Source organism: Bubalus kerabau, chromosome 2, assembly GCF_029407905.1.
Source record: "Bubalus kerabau isolate K-KA32 ecotype Philippines breed swamp buffalo chromosome 2, PCC_UOA_SB_1v2, whole genome shotgun sequence".
Lineage (NCBI taxonomy): Eukaryota > Metazoa > Chordata > Mammalia > Artiodactyla > Bovidae > Bubalus > Bubalus kerabau.
The window spans coordinates 1,418,942-1,436,694 of NC_073625.1; the positions used below are offsets into that span (position 1 = coordinate 1,418,942).

Genomic DNA, 17,753 nt, shown 5'->3' on the forward strand with positions numbered 1-17,753 from the left:
GCACTGCTCCCCAGTGCCCTCTGTGGATGGGCCAGCCTTCCCATCAGTCACAGCCTCATCCTCAGGAAATGTAACAGAAGTGAATGACCGGAAAAAAACAAAATGAGAAAGATACGCAAAACACAAGTCATAACTCTGTATTAGCGTCAACAGATGTCAATCTGCTCTCCTAAGTTGCTATAATCTTATAAGGGCTGCTCGCCCTCCCATCTCAGCACTTATCTCATTGCAGACCTGGAATCAGTTCTTGGACCAGCACATACAGGTCTGAGAACCACACTTTGAGAAGCACTGAGTCATAAAACCAAATAGTCTGCTGGCAAAAAGTTCTCATTCCTTTGTCGAAGAGTCATGAGAAATAGTGTTAACAGTGTTCTTTGCATTCGCCTTGGGAGGGTGTGGAACTTCCCTCAAAAGACAGTCTGAGAAGGCTGCTCGTTCATCTGCGCTCTGCTGTGAAAATGGATTTTCCCACCAATTTTGGTCACAGAGTGGAATTCAGTGATTTTCAACCTTTAAGGGGCAAAGGAATCACATGCGGGAGGTTGTAAAAGATGTTCATTAGGGTCCCCACACCAGAGCCCAGAATTCAGAATTCAGTAGATGCCTTATTATACAGAAATGTCTAACATTCATCTTTAACATCTTCAGATGCTCTTATGTGATCAATATGATTACTCTCATTTCACAGATGAGAGAATGAGGACTCAGGGTTCTGCCAAAGATAAAACATTAGACCTAGAGCTCAGATCTTTTAGAACCTAAATTTAGTAATTTTTTCTTATGTGTGAAGATGGGTCTTGAGCCTTAACATTGTTACTAGGATGGGAAGATTTTTTTAATTTATTATCACTTTAAGTAATTTATCCCCCTAACAATGATTGGCCATGTTCAACATGAATGTTTGTGAGGGTGATGGAAGCTCTAGATATTCTTTTTCATAACTGTCCATTCACAGCCAGGATGTTAATTAGGAAATAATTTATTATCTTAGAGCTAAGCCTTCTAAAGAATTAAAGATTATTTAGTTAATTAGCTTGTAATGTATACTAAGGCTCTAACAATAGATTAAAGATAGGACAACTAAGAAATGATACAAATGGACCTATTCACAAAACAGAAACAGACTCACAGACTTGGAAGACAAACTATGGTTACCAAAGGGGGGATGGGGGATAAATTAGGAGGTTGGCATTAACACACACACACTGTTATATAGAAAACAGGCAATCAACAAGGCGCTACTGCAATGCACAGGGAACCATACTCAATATTCTGTATATAGGAAAAGTATCTGCAAAAGAATAGATGCATGTATGTGTATATATATATCTACACACACACACACACACATATATATATATATATGATGTGCTGTGCTTAGTCACTCATTCATGTCCGACTCTTTGCAACCCCATGGACTGTAGACTGCCAGGCTCCTCTGTCCATGGGATTCTCCAGGCAAGAATACTGGAGTGGGCTGCCATTCCCTCCTCCAGGGGATCTTCCCACCCCAGGGATCAAACCAAGGTCTCCCACATTGCAGGTGCATTCTTTCCCATCTGAGCCACCAGGGAAGTGTATATATATATATATATATATATATATATATATATATATATATATAAAACCGGGGCAAGTTATTTTACCCCAAGCCCCTGCGTTTCCTTACCAATGTCATCCAGGTAACACTTTTAAGACGTAAGGCCCTTATGAAATTGGAGTTTTTTAAAGGTGGGTATATAATTGCATTCTTTAGTAGCCCATATTGCTTAGTTTGTGATCAATAAATTTTTTTCATAAAAGCCATAGATTGCGCTTCATCTTATTCCTTGGTTTATAGCCATTATAGGGAGCCTGCAGTGGCTCCAAAGAGAGAACCTCTTTACGGCATGTGTGACCAGTGGTGGAGAGTCCCTCTCTCCCGGGGGCAGCCTTATTTACTGTCATGGGAGACAGTTCAGTAAGAAGCTGGATTACAAGTTGTCAGAAGCACTGAGGAGAGCCAGTGTAGGCAGGTAGCCCAGATGGCTCTAAGAATCCTTTCTTGCTTGGGTGACTGTAACAGAGTATCACAAATTGGGTGTTCTTCAACAACAAAAGTGTGTTATCTCGCAGTTCTGAAGGCGAGAAGTCCAAAATCAAAGTGTGAGCAGGGTTGGGTCCATCTGAGGGCCATGAGGGCAGGATGTGTTCTGGGTCTCTTATTGGCTTATATAGGGTGTTTCCTTGTGTCTGTATGGCATCTGCCCTCTCTGCTTGTCTCTGGGTCCAAATGTCCTCTTTCTATAAGGATACCAGTCATAATAAATTAGGGTACACCCTAATGACCTCATCTTCACAAATTATATCTTTGACGACCCTATTTCCAAGGACGATCTCATTTCTAAGGCACCATGGGTTATGAATGCTGGGGGTACACAATTCAACCCACAATGATCTGATTCAATGAGAAGCATCCATGTGAGAGAGATGTCAGGAGTCTCAGTTTTCTCTTAGCTCTCCCACTTCCATGCCATGAAACTGAAAATGTCTCCATCACTCTAGGCTTCTCTGTAAAATAAGTGATTTGCCTCAGATACAAATTAACTCTAAAATGCTTCTTTCCTTTTTAAAGTGTCTATACGTGTGGAACAAGAAATCACCCAGAGAGTCTCTGGATGCTACAATAAACTAGGAGCTTAGACAGTCTCTTACCTGGGTCCTCGTGGTGACCCAGGATCACAGTTAGTACGAAATACAGACTAAGCAAACAGGTCCAATATATACTTTTGCAAAAGTAAAGCTTCAAATCACTAGGATTCGATGGGCTGAGAAAGGAAAACAAAGGTATAATGTGCATCATGCCTCAATCTTTAGTGAGAAAAACATGCTCACACCTCAAAATATCACTGGAAGGACAGAGACAAAAGCCACTAACCGTCCCTGACAAGAGAATGGAGGCCCAAGGGGAGGGCAGATAGGGAAACTTGTCCTCATCACATCACGTTTGGAATAATAGGGAAATAGCTTTCTTGGTCAAAGAGTGCACAAGCATTAAAACTGGAAAAACATCTGTTGTCTGCAATTGTTCAGCCTTTTATTTTCAAGCCTGGATATTCTGTGTTTAAGTCATTTTGTGTTTCAGGGTCCTTATAAGTAGTCTTGACCTTTACAATTTTTGGTTCACAGGAAGCAGTATGGCTCAAGTGAATATTATATAGCTATTTGAACACAAAGACATACAATGAAAGATTTAATAACCATACGTTTTTAAAGATGCCTTTGCTGTACAAATACGGCACACAATGCACAGAACTGGCTAGCAATCTGCTACATTTGTCTTTGAAAGGCAAGGAACTTAGTAATCAATACTGTATTTACTATGGCATTTTTCATCTGCAAAATTTCCATACCTTCTACCACTTGTGACTAAGAAAGGCAGGTTTATTTTTCTACCCATAATTCCACCTTGGCTCCCTACCTAATTTACTGAGAGCAGCTGTTGTGAAAACTTCTTAGGAACAGGTACTAATGTGTAAACTGAATTTAGTTGGTACCTCTCTGGACCAAACAAACAGAGGTGTGATGAGACTGTTTCTGCAGCTCCCACACTGGCTGAGAGAGGAGGGGCGACTCCGTAGCTGCAGCAGGAGGCAAGCTGCACAGGCATAGGGGCGAGCACAAGCCAAGGATGATTTTTCAAAGGAAAGGAGACAAAACTGTGCCAGTCAATATGGCAGCCCTGCCATTTTAAATATGGGGGAAATAGAGATCCTGAAGGGTTTATATCCAAAGGTAAAAAACAAAGAACAAAAAACTTGAAATGTTCTATTTTGAGTTCTGTATTTTTGTCATTCACTTATAATATTATATATGCATATTTAACCTGTAGAATAATCTCTATACATTAAAACACATTTGAAGCTGTCCTTTTAAAGTCCTAAAGTGCCTCACCAACATTTCATGGTGGCAGTGCTTCTGGACTCACGTTATGTTGTTGATGAGAAATGCAAAGGGCTGATTTTAGATTATATTCTGTAGGCAGTCACTGGGATTTTGACACCACTGTCTTTTTCTACAACTAGAGGAAATAAACAAATGACCCAACATAGGATTGTGAATGCATCTTAAGGGCACGGTTTGATGCTGGGCTTCCTATGCTTCCTAATTACTGCTTAAATGAATAACTTGTGTTACATAGAAATCATCTAACGTATGAAGCAGTGAGCACTAAGCTTTTTTAAAGTTTCGTGTTTCTTATTACACAACTGTAATGACTTTTTCTCCTCTATCAGTTACCTGTCGTGCATTTTTCTGCCTGTCTACCTACCTACCTGTCTATGCATCCATCCACCCTCCACTCATTCACTCAAGAAATGTGTGCTGAGGGATACAGAACACAAACTTATGGCCACCAAAGGGAAAGAGGGCTGGGGGAGGCTAAATCAGGGGCTGGAGATTAACAAATGCACACCATCATGTGTAAAATACAGAACCAACAAGGACCTACCGCATAGCACAAGGAACTATGATCAGTCAGTACCCTGTGATAAGCCATAGTGGAAAAGAATATGAAAAAGAATATATATATGTATATAAAACTGAATCACTGTGCTGTACTCCTGAAACTAAAAGAACCCTGTAAGTCAACCATCCTTCAGTTAAAAACAGACGTGTATTGAGTCTTTGTGAGATTCTAAGCTCTGTACCTTAATGAACAAGATGAATATGGAGCTGACCTCAGATCCCAAATTCAACCTTGCTGCTGCTAAGTCGCTTCAGTCATGTCCAACTCTGTGCAACCCCATAGACATCAGCCCACCGGGCTCCCCCGTCCCTGGGATTCTCCAGGCAAGAACACTGGAGTGGGTTGCCATTTCCTTCTCCAATGCGTGAAAGTGAGAAGTGAAAGTGAAGTCGCTCAGTAGTGTCCGAATCTTAGCGACCCCCTGGACTGCAGCCCACTAGGCTCCTCAATCCATGGGATTTTCCAGGCAAGAGTACTGGAGTGGGATGCCATTGCCTTCTCCAATTCAACCTTAACCTTTACCATATAACTTTTTTATAAAAATTATTTACTTTATTGGAGGATACTTGCTTTTCAATACTCTGATGGTTTTTGCCATACATCGACATGTATCAGCCACAGGTATACGTGTGTCCCCCCGTCCTGAGCCCCCCACCTCCCTCCCCACCCCATCCCTCTGGGTTGTCCCAGGGCACCAGCTTTGGGTGCCCTGCTTTACGCACTGAACTCACACTAGACACCTACTTGACATATGGCAGTGTAGTATTTGTTTCAATTCTATTCTCTTAATACCGTGTAGCTTTCTTTGCTCACCTCCAAGTGACCTCTCCTTCTCTTGACCTCAGGTAGCACATTAATTACTGATTTAACTACTGAGTTCTTTATAGAACATTTTAACTACTCTACCCCACTTTCCAGCAAAATGCTTGCATAGAGCTCACTGCCTAACCGAGTGCCTTATATCCAGATGTTTTATCACTTGCTGACAGAAGGGTGTTTTCAAGAGTGACAGATCAACTTGACTGATGCCATAGTCACAAAGACCATTCCCCTTCGTCTCCTCTTCCTCCTCTTCTTATCTTTGCTTTTGTATTTCTAGGTCCACTAGGGTGTCAGTCACACACTCAGTGCTTCATAAATGTGCAGAGAGTGAATCGGCGAGTAAGAAAATTACTTCTTACCCTTCCTCTTACTCTCTATTGTTCTTATTAGCATTATCCTTTCCACAGATGCTTCTTTAAGAATTCATTTATTTTTGGCCGTATCCCATGGCATGCGGCATCTCAGTTCCCCAACCAGGGACTGAACCCCCACGGCCCACATTGGAAGCACAGGCTCTCCACCACAGGACCACCAGGGATATCCCACCACACAGGCTTTGATAGAGCTATTTTGCAGAGGCCGATTTTTCAATCCATAGAGTTTTTCCAGTGAGACTTGAACTTTTAAAGAATGAAGAAATCATTCGATGAGTAAATGAATGAAACACTCACTCCTATATTTTTCTCGACAACAATTTTGAAATTGCGATGCACATAAAAGTTTAAAAATTTCATAGAAAATAGTTTTGCTTTTAACCAGTTGGGATACAAGTGATGATTTTGCATACTTAGTCCATAATCAGTATTTCATTACTGGCAGCTAGAACCAATATCCTGAACAATGCCTCCCTATAAGCAAGGCTCCAAGTACTTCTGGGAGCTAAAAACCAACGATACAAGGATCATGTGCGGTAGAGCTCTGGCTGCCGATACCTTCAAGGGTCCCCAAAGCCCCAGCAGACAAATAGAAGGAAGTAAGTTCCAGAAGAACAGAGACTTGGCTCGTAGTTCTGCTGTTGAATCCTAAGGGCTCAGCACATAGTAGGCCCTCAATAAATACTTGTTGAATGAATGAAGAAATACTCTGCTTCTTATTAAGCAGGAGTGTTTAATAACTGTCTCATGGGGCTCCCCTGGTGGCTCAGTGGTAAAGAATCCAGCTGCCAGTGCAGGAGAGCTGGGTTAGACCCCTGGTCTGGGACGATGCCACGTGCCATGCAGCAACTAAGCCCGAGCGCCACAGCGATGGAGCCGGGGCTCCCAGGCCTGGGGCCCCAACTTCTGAAGCCCACACGCCCTCGAGCCTGAGCTCTGCAACGAGAGAAGCCCCCATCTAGAGAGCAGCCCCCACTCTTCGTGACTAGGAAAAGCCCAGGCAGCAACGAAGGTCCAGCCCAGCCAACAAACAAAGTGACGGGAAAGACAGACCTGCCCAGCGCATGGCATCACTCTTCTGACGTCCCCTCCCTCTGCCCACATACATGCTCAGGCCCTATCCTTGAACTGCTAGGTCAGAATCTGCACTTGACACAGTCCCGTTGATTCTTCACAGGCCTCTGCAAACATGGGAAGCGTCCCTGTAAAACACGTCAAGTTCACTTTTCTGCCTCCAACAAATAAAGCTTCCCAATCCAAAGTAACACCATCTTCAAGTGCACAGGGCTAGTTGTGGGTAAGATTACTACTGTTTTTGAGAAGTGATGTCAGACACTAGGGTTTGACCTCTTTCTCTCTCGGCCTCTCTCTTTTCCCCTTCCTTCCTTCCCATGTGTTCCCTGTCTGGCAATGAAACAATATGACCCAGAGGAAGAGCACAGAGTCTAACTTTCTATGCTAATCTCCATCTTTAATGTTCAACAACATGATAACCAGAGCACCCTCAAAGCAAAAGCATTGCCTCCTGCACTTGCACACCTTTCTGCCTTCCTGCCCTCTGCGCGACCTTCTCACCTTGCCCTGTGCATCTTCTGGAAGCGACAAGACTCAGTACTTGCTGAGTATCTGGCATGTGCAGGTCAAGCTTACCCACTTAATCTTTATGCCAACAAGAAGCCCAGTTATGGGAGGGGAGCACGGAGCCAGGTTCACTGTCAGCCCTCATCAACACATCCTCCAAGCACTGCACCTTTTTAATGACACTCTGAATGTTCAGTATTGTCATGACGACTGAGCAGAATATGAAGAAAGGATGCCAGAGGAATGAGAATCAGAAAGGCAGCTCTGAAACCCTTGGAGAAAGTTGTCTGGGAACATAGTCATTTTTTACGGGTTTGGTCCAATCGAGCGATACCCCAAGGTCTTACTTACTCAAGCCCATTCCTGGCTTCCATCTCCAGCGTTTTAAAACCCAGCTACCTGTCCGATAGCAAACCTAAGTGAGATCGAGTCACTGTTCTTTTATGGAACGGGACACTGGGGCTCCAGGGCACTTAGCCTCTTGCTCGTAATTGCTGGAACTTTCGCATTTCAGGTTCCTCGGAGCCCTTTCCATTCTGCTGTCACATCATGTCTTCTGTCGGCAGCCCCGCGCTGCCCCTCCTTCCATGTGGCCCCCTGCACCCTAAGGACAGGAAGCCAGAGGCTTACATTCCCAGAGATCTGCCCGCGAAGTTCAGCATAAGAGTCGCTGAAGATTTGGGATACAAGTCTTTGGGATACCACATTAGCGATGCTGTCTTATCATCACGCCCCACACTGTGTTACATGATATTTATTTGTCAAATTACGGATGACAATATCGATCACTTGAGCAAGATCAATGTTGCCTGCTAGGTGTCTCCACTATGAAATTCCTTTTTTTCTTGTGGAAATATTCAGAGACTATGTAAATACAATGTTCCCTATTGCACCTTCATCTCCTATGCTTATCATCCATTGATGTCTCTTGCTGAATAAGTTGCAGAATGGTAATTTTTTATTTTCATTTTCCTATGTCTATTTGCTGCATTCTATTGTAAGCAAAAGCTTTACCTTCTCTCTGTTTATATCTGTGTGGAATAATAGAGTCATAGTTCATTCAGTGGGTTATTAGCTATTGTTATCTTTTACAAAATCCAAAGTCATGGGATTTGGATGAAAGTAACTGGGATTACCAGGCATCCTGTATTTCTGCAGCTTCCTGACTCCATGAGGACAAGCTGAAAACCAAGAGCCGGCAACAGCCTACTTGGACCTTTGTTTGCCCGGCACCTCCAAATGTTCTGTAAGCATCTAAATCCTTCTATTAATTCCCTTCCTGTTTGCGTGCCAAGAATAGTTTCTATTTTTCTCATCAAACCTTCACTAAGACAACCTTTCACTCCTGCCCTTGAGTGGACATTTTGTACCACACATCATTCTCTATAAAAGCACCTGCATTTACAAATATTTCTTTATTTGTCCAGCTTCTCCTTTATAAATTGTTTCATGGCAGAGGTCACAACATAAATTTTGTTATCCCCAAAGGAGATCAGCTCTGGGTGTTCTTTGGAAGGAATGATGCTAAAGCTGAAACTCCAGTACTTTGGCCACCTCATGTGAAGAGCTGACTTATTGGAAAAGACTCTGATGCTGGGAGGAATTGGGGGCAGGAGGACAAGGGGATGACAGAGGATGAGATGCTGGATGGCTTCACTGACTCGATGGACATTGAGTTTGAGTGAACTCCAGGAGTTGGTGATGGACAGGGAGGCCTGGCGTGCTGCGATTCATGGGGTGGCAAAGAGTCAGACACAACTGAGAGACTGAACTGAACTGAACTGAACTCTAGCAATTGAGTGAATCGACCATGTTCATACTACGTAGGAAGGAAATATTTCTTTACTACCAATAAATAGCATTAACCTATTTCCAGGATTGGATCCTCTCAAGAAATGCACGTGCAGAAAGGGATCACTGAGACAATAGTGGCCCTAAGCACTGAGACTCCATTGTCTAAAGAGACGGAGGGACGGAGTAGGGGTACGAGGAAAAGGCAAGGAAACTTCTCTTGTCTGAAAGCTACTGGCTGCAGCAACCCTAGGTCAGGGAAGCAGCTTCTGTTGCTACTCCCCAGAAGGTGGCTGTAAGGAAATTAAGGGATCCCAACGGCTTTGTTGAATGTGCTTTTATGTGTCCACAGCTCAGCTCCCATCCTACACCCATCGTTTCTTTCTCTCCTAACTGCACTTCTTTTTCCCCAGATGTTTCATGATTCTTCCTGACTCGTGCTAAGTCACTTCAGTCATGTCCGACTCTGTGCAACCCCATAGATGGCAGCCCACCAGGATCCCCCATCCCTGGGATTCTCCAGGCAAGAACACTGGAGTGGGTTGCCATTGCCTTCTCCAGTGCATGAAAGTGAAAAGTGAAAGTGAAGTCGCTCAGTCATGTCAGACTCTTAGTGACCCCATGGACTGCAGCCCACCAGGCTCCTCCATCCATGGCATTTTCCAGGCAAGAGTCCTGGCTCATATCTGAACTCAAAAAGGTCAGAGGAAAGAAGGCCACAAGGTAGCAGACAGGTGGCAGCACTGGGGCATGTCTGGGTAGGAGGGGCCTCTCAGCCCTGCATGCTTGTGAGTCCACAGGTGAGAGCTGGGCCTCAAAGCCATGCTCATCAGGGGCTCGTCATCCCACAGTCGTCTATGTAGATCCATCACTTGATGAACAGAGGAACTCTCCCACCAAAAGCTGGATAGATAATCTATTAGATTCCAGAACCTTAGCACATTCTGAAACAATTAAATTTCATTTCCCTACCGACTCATGGAATGAACTTTTGAACCAGAAATAAAATCAACTAACAGCAATAAAATGTTATAATTAATATACCCTGAATTTGTGGATTGCGATTTTCACACCTGCTACAAAATCAAGAACTCAGGGTGTTAGTCAGAGATGCTCTGTACATCTGGGAATTATAGGATATGACGCTGTAATTCTCAGCCCAGAACTACAGGATATGGGGCTTCGCAATGTTCCATTCAGTTGGAAACACAGACAGACTTAATCTTGGACTGGTTGTGACTTAGTCAGCACTAGAAGGAAATAACCAATAGGCGTAGCAACACAGGGTCTCTTGGTTTAACTGGGAAAAACACCAACACAAGTCCAAATCAATCACATAAGAAAAGGAATCAGGTAAAACTTTGGCAATCCATTAGTTGCTGAACTTCCACATTCAAAATAAGAAGGCTACTTATGAGCATAATACCTGTCACTCAAAGGGTGCTTATTATAGGCTGAGCCGCATTCTAAATGATTTAACCCACATAATCATGACCACATGCCTAGGAAGTAGGTTAATTATTAGTCCCATTTTACAAACAAGGACATTGAGATACATAGGGATTATGTGACTTAGCCAAGGCCATGACGATGGTGAGGAGCAGTTCTAAGACTTGAACACAGGCAGTCTAGCTCAGAAGCCAACTGGACCACCACACAAAGCTGTCTTTGTCCACAAAAGTTAAGGTATTTTGAACATTATAAACCCAAAGGAAGAGATCATCAGGTCCACTCCCTTTATTTTAAAGATGAGGAAACAGCAGCAAAGAGGATAAAGAGATGTGCTCAGTGTCCTATAGCTCAATATATCACTCATCTTTGTTCAATGAAAAGAACACTTGCTGTCAATCGAATTCATCGTTTTGCTTTTAATGGTTCCCAAAGGGCAAATCCAAAGTTTAAAACCCAGTCTTTTGCAACCTTGCAGGAACTGTAGGCCGGCTTCTCCAAAGCCGTGAGTGACAGGAGGCCGTGGTCTCAGCGGCCTGGTGAAGCGTCTGATGGATCATCTCTGGGGTCCGGGAAGCACGATGGTGCCTAGAAGCCACTAACAGGGCAGCAGGCAGGCCATTCAGAGAGACGGAGCCTGGACTTCAGTGCGGTCGTTCAACGACCAACAGATCTGATCTGAAGCCGGGTCTTCCTGTACTTTTATTGAAATACCTAGAATTAGAAACCTTTGCTTTGGAAATATGATCTTTATGCTGCTCTATTTATATTTCATCCATTTCAAAATAAGACTCCTATGGAAAATCCTTCATGTTCCCCAAAGCAAAGCAACCTCTGTGACTCTCCAGTGTCCTTCAGTAAAGGTGAACACACAACTGCACCATCTCCTTGGCAGGTCCAAAGTTCCTGTGACGAAGCATAATTAAAGTAAAAGAGACCCACTTCTGTCTCCTCAAGGAGAATGACCTAATTGTGGACAGAGTGTTTTTTTCTTTTTAATCCATCATGGAGGTAAGATGTTGCAAAAAGAAGTCTGTATTATTTAGCTCATTGGAACTTCAGAGATCTTACATCTTAATCCCCTTGGCCTTGGTTGTGTTGACAAGTTCTGTCATTGATAAACTCAGACCTGCATTATAACAGCTGTTGAAAACTGAATCAGATATTAGAAAACAATGTCACTTACTGGCTTCTAACCTTTTCAACCCTTATTTCTATTTTCATCCTAAGAATATTCTCAGTGCTTCTACAAAAAAAAAAAAAAAAAAAGGATGATGATGCATATGAGGAATCTGTCAACTTTTAAAGACAAGAACAAGAGTGAAAACAGAGGCAAGTAACTGGTGTTGAGAAGGCTGTTGACAAAGCTCCCAAAACAAGGTCATTTAAGAAAGACTCAAGTTGAGGAGCAGTGTCTGAGAAGAGAGAAAAAAAGAAAAGAAAATTATTTCTACCAGAACCCTAATTGCTTTTAAATTAAGAGGGAGAATGTGCTTTATGCATAGAATGTATCTCTAGTGTGATGATCAGGGTCCTCTTCATGAAATCAGAAAAGAAGTAACAGATTTGAAAATTAAAGTAGAAGGCCCAGAGAGAAGAAACACATGGTTAAGTTTTCAGACATCGACATGAATCTGAATGCTCTCTAACACATTCATTACCTTTCAGTTAAACTGAACTTGGCATGGAAAAGAAACTAATCAAATGTCTAGTGTTGCCCAGAAAGAAAGTAAAAGGGAGGCACAGAATCATGATCCACCCCCTCAGATGCAAGCTCTGCTCCTCTTTCCTGAAGGAGGCTGGCTCTGGAGACCTCACACATCCAGGCAGGCAACTACCCTCGGCGTCCTCCCGGCCAAGCCATGGAGTAAAGGGCAGAGTGGAAGGGAGGCCGTGGCCACCTCATCCCCGGCCCTGGACGCTTTCCAGGGCCAACCACCCTGGCCCAGGCAGATGGCGCGGGACTTACCGCATTAAAATTGGGGAAGAGGTTGACTGCGGCCGCCGTGTCGAGAGGAAATGGGAGAAACGGCTTAATGTCCAGCGACGGTTGCAAAGGCGGGGCTGGCGGCCGGACCAGGGCTGGGAGAGCGGGGCTCTGGCATGTGCCACCTGTACAAAGGAGAAGAGAGGGCACAGTCAGGGACCTGGGGCATGGGAACACACAGCGCTCAGTGGCCCAGGCCTCTTCTGAGACCAAATGCCAGCTTTCCAGGTCACTGGAGAAAACAAGACACGGAGCAAACTGACCCCAAAGCCGGGACCCAGCAGAAGCGCAGGTGAGCAGAGGGAGCACACTTGCTGCTCCCTGTCCCTCTTGGATCAGGACAGTCTGCCTACGTAAGTAATTGTTAACATTTCAAACATCTCATAGCCCACAGCCCATTCTTCTTTTTCTGCCTCGAGCTCTGGATTGAGTCACCAGCAAACCTGTAACTAAGATCCCTTGATTCAAAGGGAAAACCCTTTTGATGATCCCCTAACCGTCTTTGAAAATGAACTTTGGCTGAAAATATGCATCCAGTCTGAGTGATTCTTTTACAGAACTGCTCTTTTCCACCACGTCCCAGACTCTGGCAGCGAGATGACATGAAGCTGGCACAGGAAGGAAACTTAACCACAAACACGGGCAGCCATACCTGACGGCCCTGGCGACTGGAAGATTAAAACCAGCAAATCCAGCTGCAAATCGCAGGATCCCTGAGCCACTTAATCCCTGCGGCTTTAAAGATTCAAGACTACCTGCCCCCTGCCTTCCCAGTCACGAGTAGGTGGAATACGGAAGGCCATCGAGGAGAAGGAACGGCAGGCGACGGCAACTCAGACGCCTCCTTCTCACACCAGTGGGCAGAGGCTGTCCGCAGGAGACTCACACCTCTGCCCCCTGTTCTAGGATTTCACTGTGTTCGGAAGCTGAAAGGAGCCTACCTCCCTGTTCTGTCTCTCATACTCTGGTAACATTCCAAAACATCAATTTGTTGTTAATTAAAGGCTGTTTGAATCCTAGGAAACTGTTAAAATATGCCAGCGTTCTTCTAATCTGAGAGGCAAGCAACAGACTGTAAAAACCTACTGGTGAGAATCCAAAGAAGCATTAGGAAAACAAAACGCACTGGGATTTTTCCTTTTTCTCATGGAAAAGAATTCTAGGAGACAGAAAAGAGAAGAAAGGCTCCTGTTTGTGCCACTTCCTTGCCTGCCATCTTGCTTTTAAAACAAGCTGGAGTGAGATCCCATCCAAGTTATCTTTACAGATCTTACCAGGTCAGCTGCACACAGACCACCCTCTTGTGCCCCATCAGTCACCGGAACAAAGGTGAACATTTAAAAAACGATTCCCCCATGGCAGATCCAACCCTACTGGACCAGAGGATCTACTAACAAGGCGGGTTACTTAACATCCACAGCAGAAGCCAACAGCACAGGATTTAACTAACCATACCAAAAAAACCATCAGGTCTCCTGGCTTCAGGTATAAAATCAGCGGGAGCCAAATTAACAAAACCAGTATTTTTCCCACTCTTTCTTTCTTCCCTCTTGAAATGTTCTTCAATGACAAGGCCAACAACATCCAGTTTGAAACAACAAACCAATTAAAGTGAAAAATAGTGAAGAGTCAGAAAATAGAGGGCTGATGTTAAAACAGAGGGAGATAAAGGCAAAATACAGTGAGTTACAGTCACCAGAGCACACTATAAACTAACTTTATTGTCACCAGGTGGTATAGAAATGGCATTCGTACAACGTCAGTGATGGGCTGCCACGAGTTTAGTACTGCTACCAATTTCTCTTTTGATGAAAAGTTAAAGAACCAAAATAAAACTTTGGTTGGTGCCTCTTTAGAAAACTCAGAAGTAAAATAAGTTTGGGTTGAAATCTGAGGTGCAATTTAACATGTCCATAAATAATAGCTTTAAACATATCATTTTAAATTATTATTATCTGTGTCAGAGTCACGGTTTGCAAAAGGTATTCATTCATGTATATCCATTACATTGTTTGACCCTAAATTCTCAGAAATCAGGTAATGGATAGCATAATACCATGGAGAGAAAAAATAAGTTGATCAACTCTTTAGCTGTTTATGCTGCTTCCACAGAAACATTTCATTCTTCTAATTATAAGAATGCAATTTAGCAGGAACATATTCTGGAATTATTTCCTTTACGAGTTCCCCATTGGTTCCGGAGAGCCAAAGAGGTTCTGGAAAAGCTCAGGCTTCTTTTTTTATCCACCACGCTGAGAGGAGCAAAGAATAAATATACACTGATTCTACCGCTAGGGAAAATTAATTCCTCTAGATACATACCTCTCTTCCTCTGAGATATGGGTTTCATTTGCATTTTATTATACATACAGTTCAGGGCCCTCTCTTAAGGTTGCAACTGGGGCTTCCTATGTAGGGGATAAGAAGACATTGAGGAAGACTCGTAACATTGGACAGGAGCTGTTGACACTATCTGAGTTCAGCCCTTTCTACCTAATTGAAGAGAGAAAAGTGAAAGATCATTGGAAAACAGAGAACATGGTGTGACCATACATTCTTCAGCCACTTGCCATGCAAACCCAGGTAGGGTGGACAACAGAGGATGAGATGGCTGGATGGCATCACTGACTCAATGGACATGGGTTTGGGTGGACTCTGGCAGTTGGTGATGGACAGGGAGGTCTGGCGTGCTGCGGTTCATGGGGTCGCAAGGAGTCAGACACGACTGAGCAACTGAACTGACTATAGTATTAATATTTACGCCCCAAATTAAGACTGTCTCTTAAAAATTATCTATGACTAACATTTCTGCTCTTAAAATTAGGATACATTCTGAAAAATATTTTGCTTGTTTCAATCTGTATACGCTCAGCAGTAAGAATACTATTGGCAAATAGTATGAAGTTAAAACCAGCAAACATAACATGTTTCCTGTAAAGCACACTAAAGTGTGCTCCTTGAGAAAACAGCTATTTCATTCTCTCATTTTTTAAAAGAATTTATTATATTTAGGGCATGAATGTATGTTTACTATTATTTTCTTTATTATAAAATTATCTTGACGATAATAAACATCAAGATATATATGAATGTGTAGACAGGACTGTAGGTAACAAAGAGTTTGCTGTGTCGTTACCATTTACCAGTGTTGCTTCTTTCGTCAGAATGTCACTTCTGAAAATATTGATGCTCTTACTTTGAGAAAAGCAATTTGAAGCCTCCATGGGTTGGGAACAGAAAAGATACAAATGCACGCCCTTTGCATGGAAAGCTCTATGGTACTACTTCTAGTATCACGTATTTCACACACTGTGCAATTTTAACTTACATAGCTTTTACAAATTAAGCCTTAACAGAACATTCAGATTTCAGAGCAGTTAATATCTCTCTATTCCAAATTTCTTTACATCCCATTATATTCAATAAACTAAAAAACATTCATTAAATAGACATCAGTTATTAGACCTATACTGAGTAAGGTATTGAATATTGAAGGGAAATAAGGTAAATACGATGAAGCAAGTGATCTAAGCTCATAAAACTCCTCTCTGTCCCTTCCTGAGGCTTGGTTCTGCTAGCCTAGATTCATACTTAGAATTCAGAATTGAATTATAGAGCAAACATATACTGTAGAGCATACTTTGGTCTATTCACAAGACAGCTAGCTCTGTATTCACAGAAGTGCAAATCTGTGAACTTAAAAAATACTGGAATAGCCTGTTTGTTTATAGGACATTTGCTAATAGAGATTATCTGAGAAAATAAGACATTATACACTTCAACAATTTGCATTTTTGAAAACCTAATTAAAATGCCAATTTGGAAATATTCATTTTAATAATTTATACAGACAAATAGGAATTCTAAACCACTGGTTGTCAGCTGAAGCGTCATATTAGAGAAAATGTAGGTAAAGTGCCTAGCAGAGAGCCTGACCAGGCGGTCCTAAGTGAGGCGGGTGTTTTTAATGAACCCAATAAATTCCAAAGGAATGTTCAGGTTGGTGCAGACACATATCTGGGCCCCATGGAGGAGGTCAATCAAGACAACCCTAAAGGCACCTGCCTATTCTGCACTTGGTTGATTCTGGCCCCTGCAGAAGGAGAGACTTCACAGTAAGAGGTTACTTTGTAAATCAACATTTTGAAATATTCCTTGAGAGTAAAATAGTGTTCTTTCCGTAATATAACACTTCTAACCTTGAACTTCTGCACTCAGTCCATTCATAGTTCATAAAACAGTCAGACGTCCTGTCTCACAGCTTAACCTACTACTTAATCACTCATTTCCCCAAATGGCAAAAGTGAAGTTAAAAATGATCAGGGGTTGCTGCTGTTGAATATTATCACACACACACACACACATATATATAGTATCTGTATTTATAGAAAGCAGAAGAAATCCCTGATTTCTTGATGGGAGAAATAATTTCTAGCATATCTTTTTTTCTCTCAGTATAAATTTAATTATATATGTATATATATGCTTGTGTGCTGTGCTAAGTTGCTTCAGTCGTGTCCAGTTCTTTGTGACCCCACGGACTATAGCCCACCAGGCTCCTCTGTCCATGGGATTCTCCAGGCAAGAACACTGGAGTGGGTTGCCATGCCCTCCCCGAGGGGATCTTCCCAACCCAGGGACTGAACCTGCATCTCCTGCCTTGCAGGTGGATTCTTTACCCACGGAGCTACCTGGGAAGCCCATATATATGCTTACCTATACTGAAATATACACATATGTTTGAATAGCGTCAACAGTGAGCCAGAGTTAAACTGCTAAACTGCTCCGAGCATTTAATCTAGTAGAATAACACTGAGAACATTTTACACATCAAGTCGTAAGTAGTTACTTGCAACCAATCTGACAGGAGTGGAACGTTACTGACATCCAATCCCAACTACTGCAGTTTGAATTTGCCATGTGTGCTGAGGGAGGGAAGGGCAAGACAGGGTTTCTGGGGCCTACGTGATCGAGGACATAGAGAATTATATCTGATACTATGAACAGGAAGTAGAAAAGAAATGATGGATTGGGGGCATAAAAGCAAAACTTGACTTGACACAAAACAATGGCCATCAAATGCTGTTGCTGGTGAAACAGACCAGCCAGGGTGGAAGGGGGTGAATGCTGAGAAAAAAGCTAAATTTTACAAATCTGTTAAGCAGTTGGTATGTGCTAGGCCCTGCTATGGGCCTCCCTGGTGGCTCAGATGGTAAAGAATTCGCCTGCAATGCAGGAG

The 17,753-nt window shown here is 42.8% G+C and overlaps 1 protein-coding gene across 2 annotated transcripts in view; it reads right to left on the minus strand.

The window, feature by feature from the left end:
- ZNF385D (zinc finger protein 385D) overlaps positions 1-17,753 on the minus strand; it is a 344,969-nt gene that overhangs the window by 242,779 nt on the left and 84,437 nt on the right. For both annotated transcript variants that reach the window (XM_055566880.1, XM_055566879.1), the window contains exon 2: positions 12,497-12,639. In XM_055566880.1, coding sequence (XP_055422855.1) covers positions 12,497-12,639 — 143 coding nt within the window. The remainder of the gene's footprint in view (positions 1-12,496; positions 12,640-17,753) is intronic.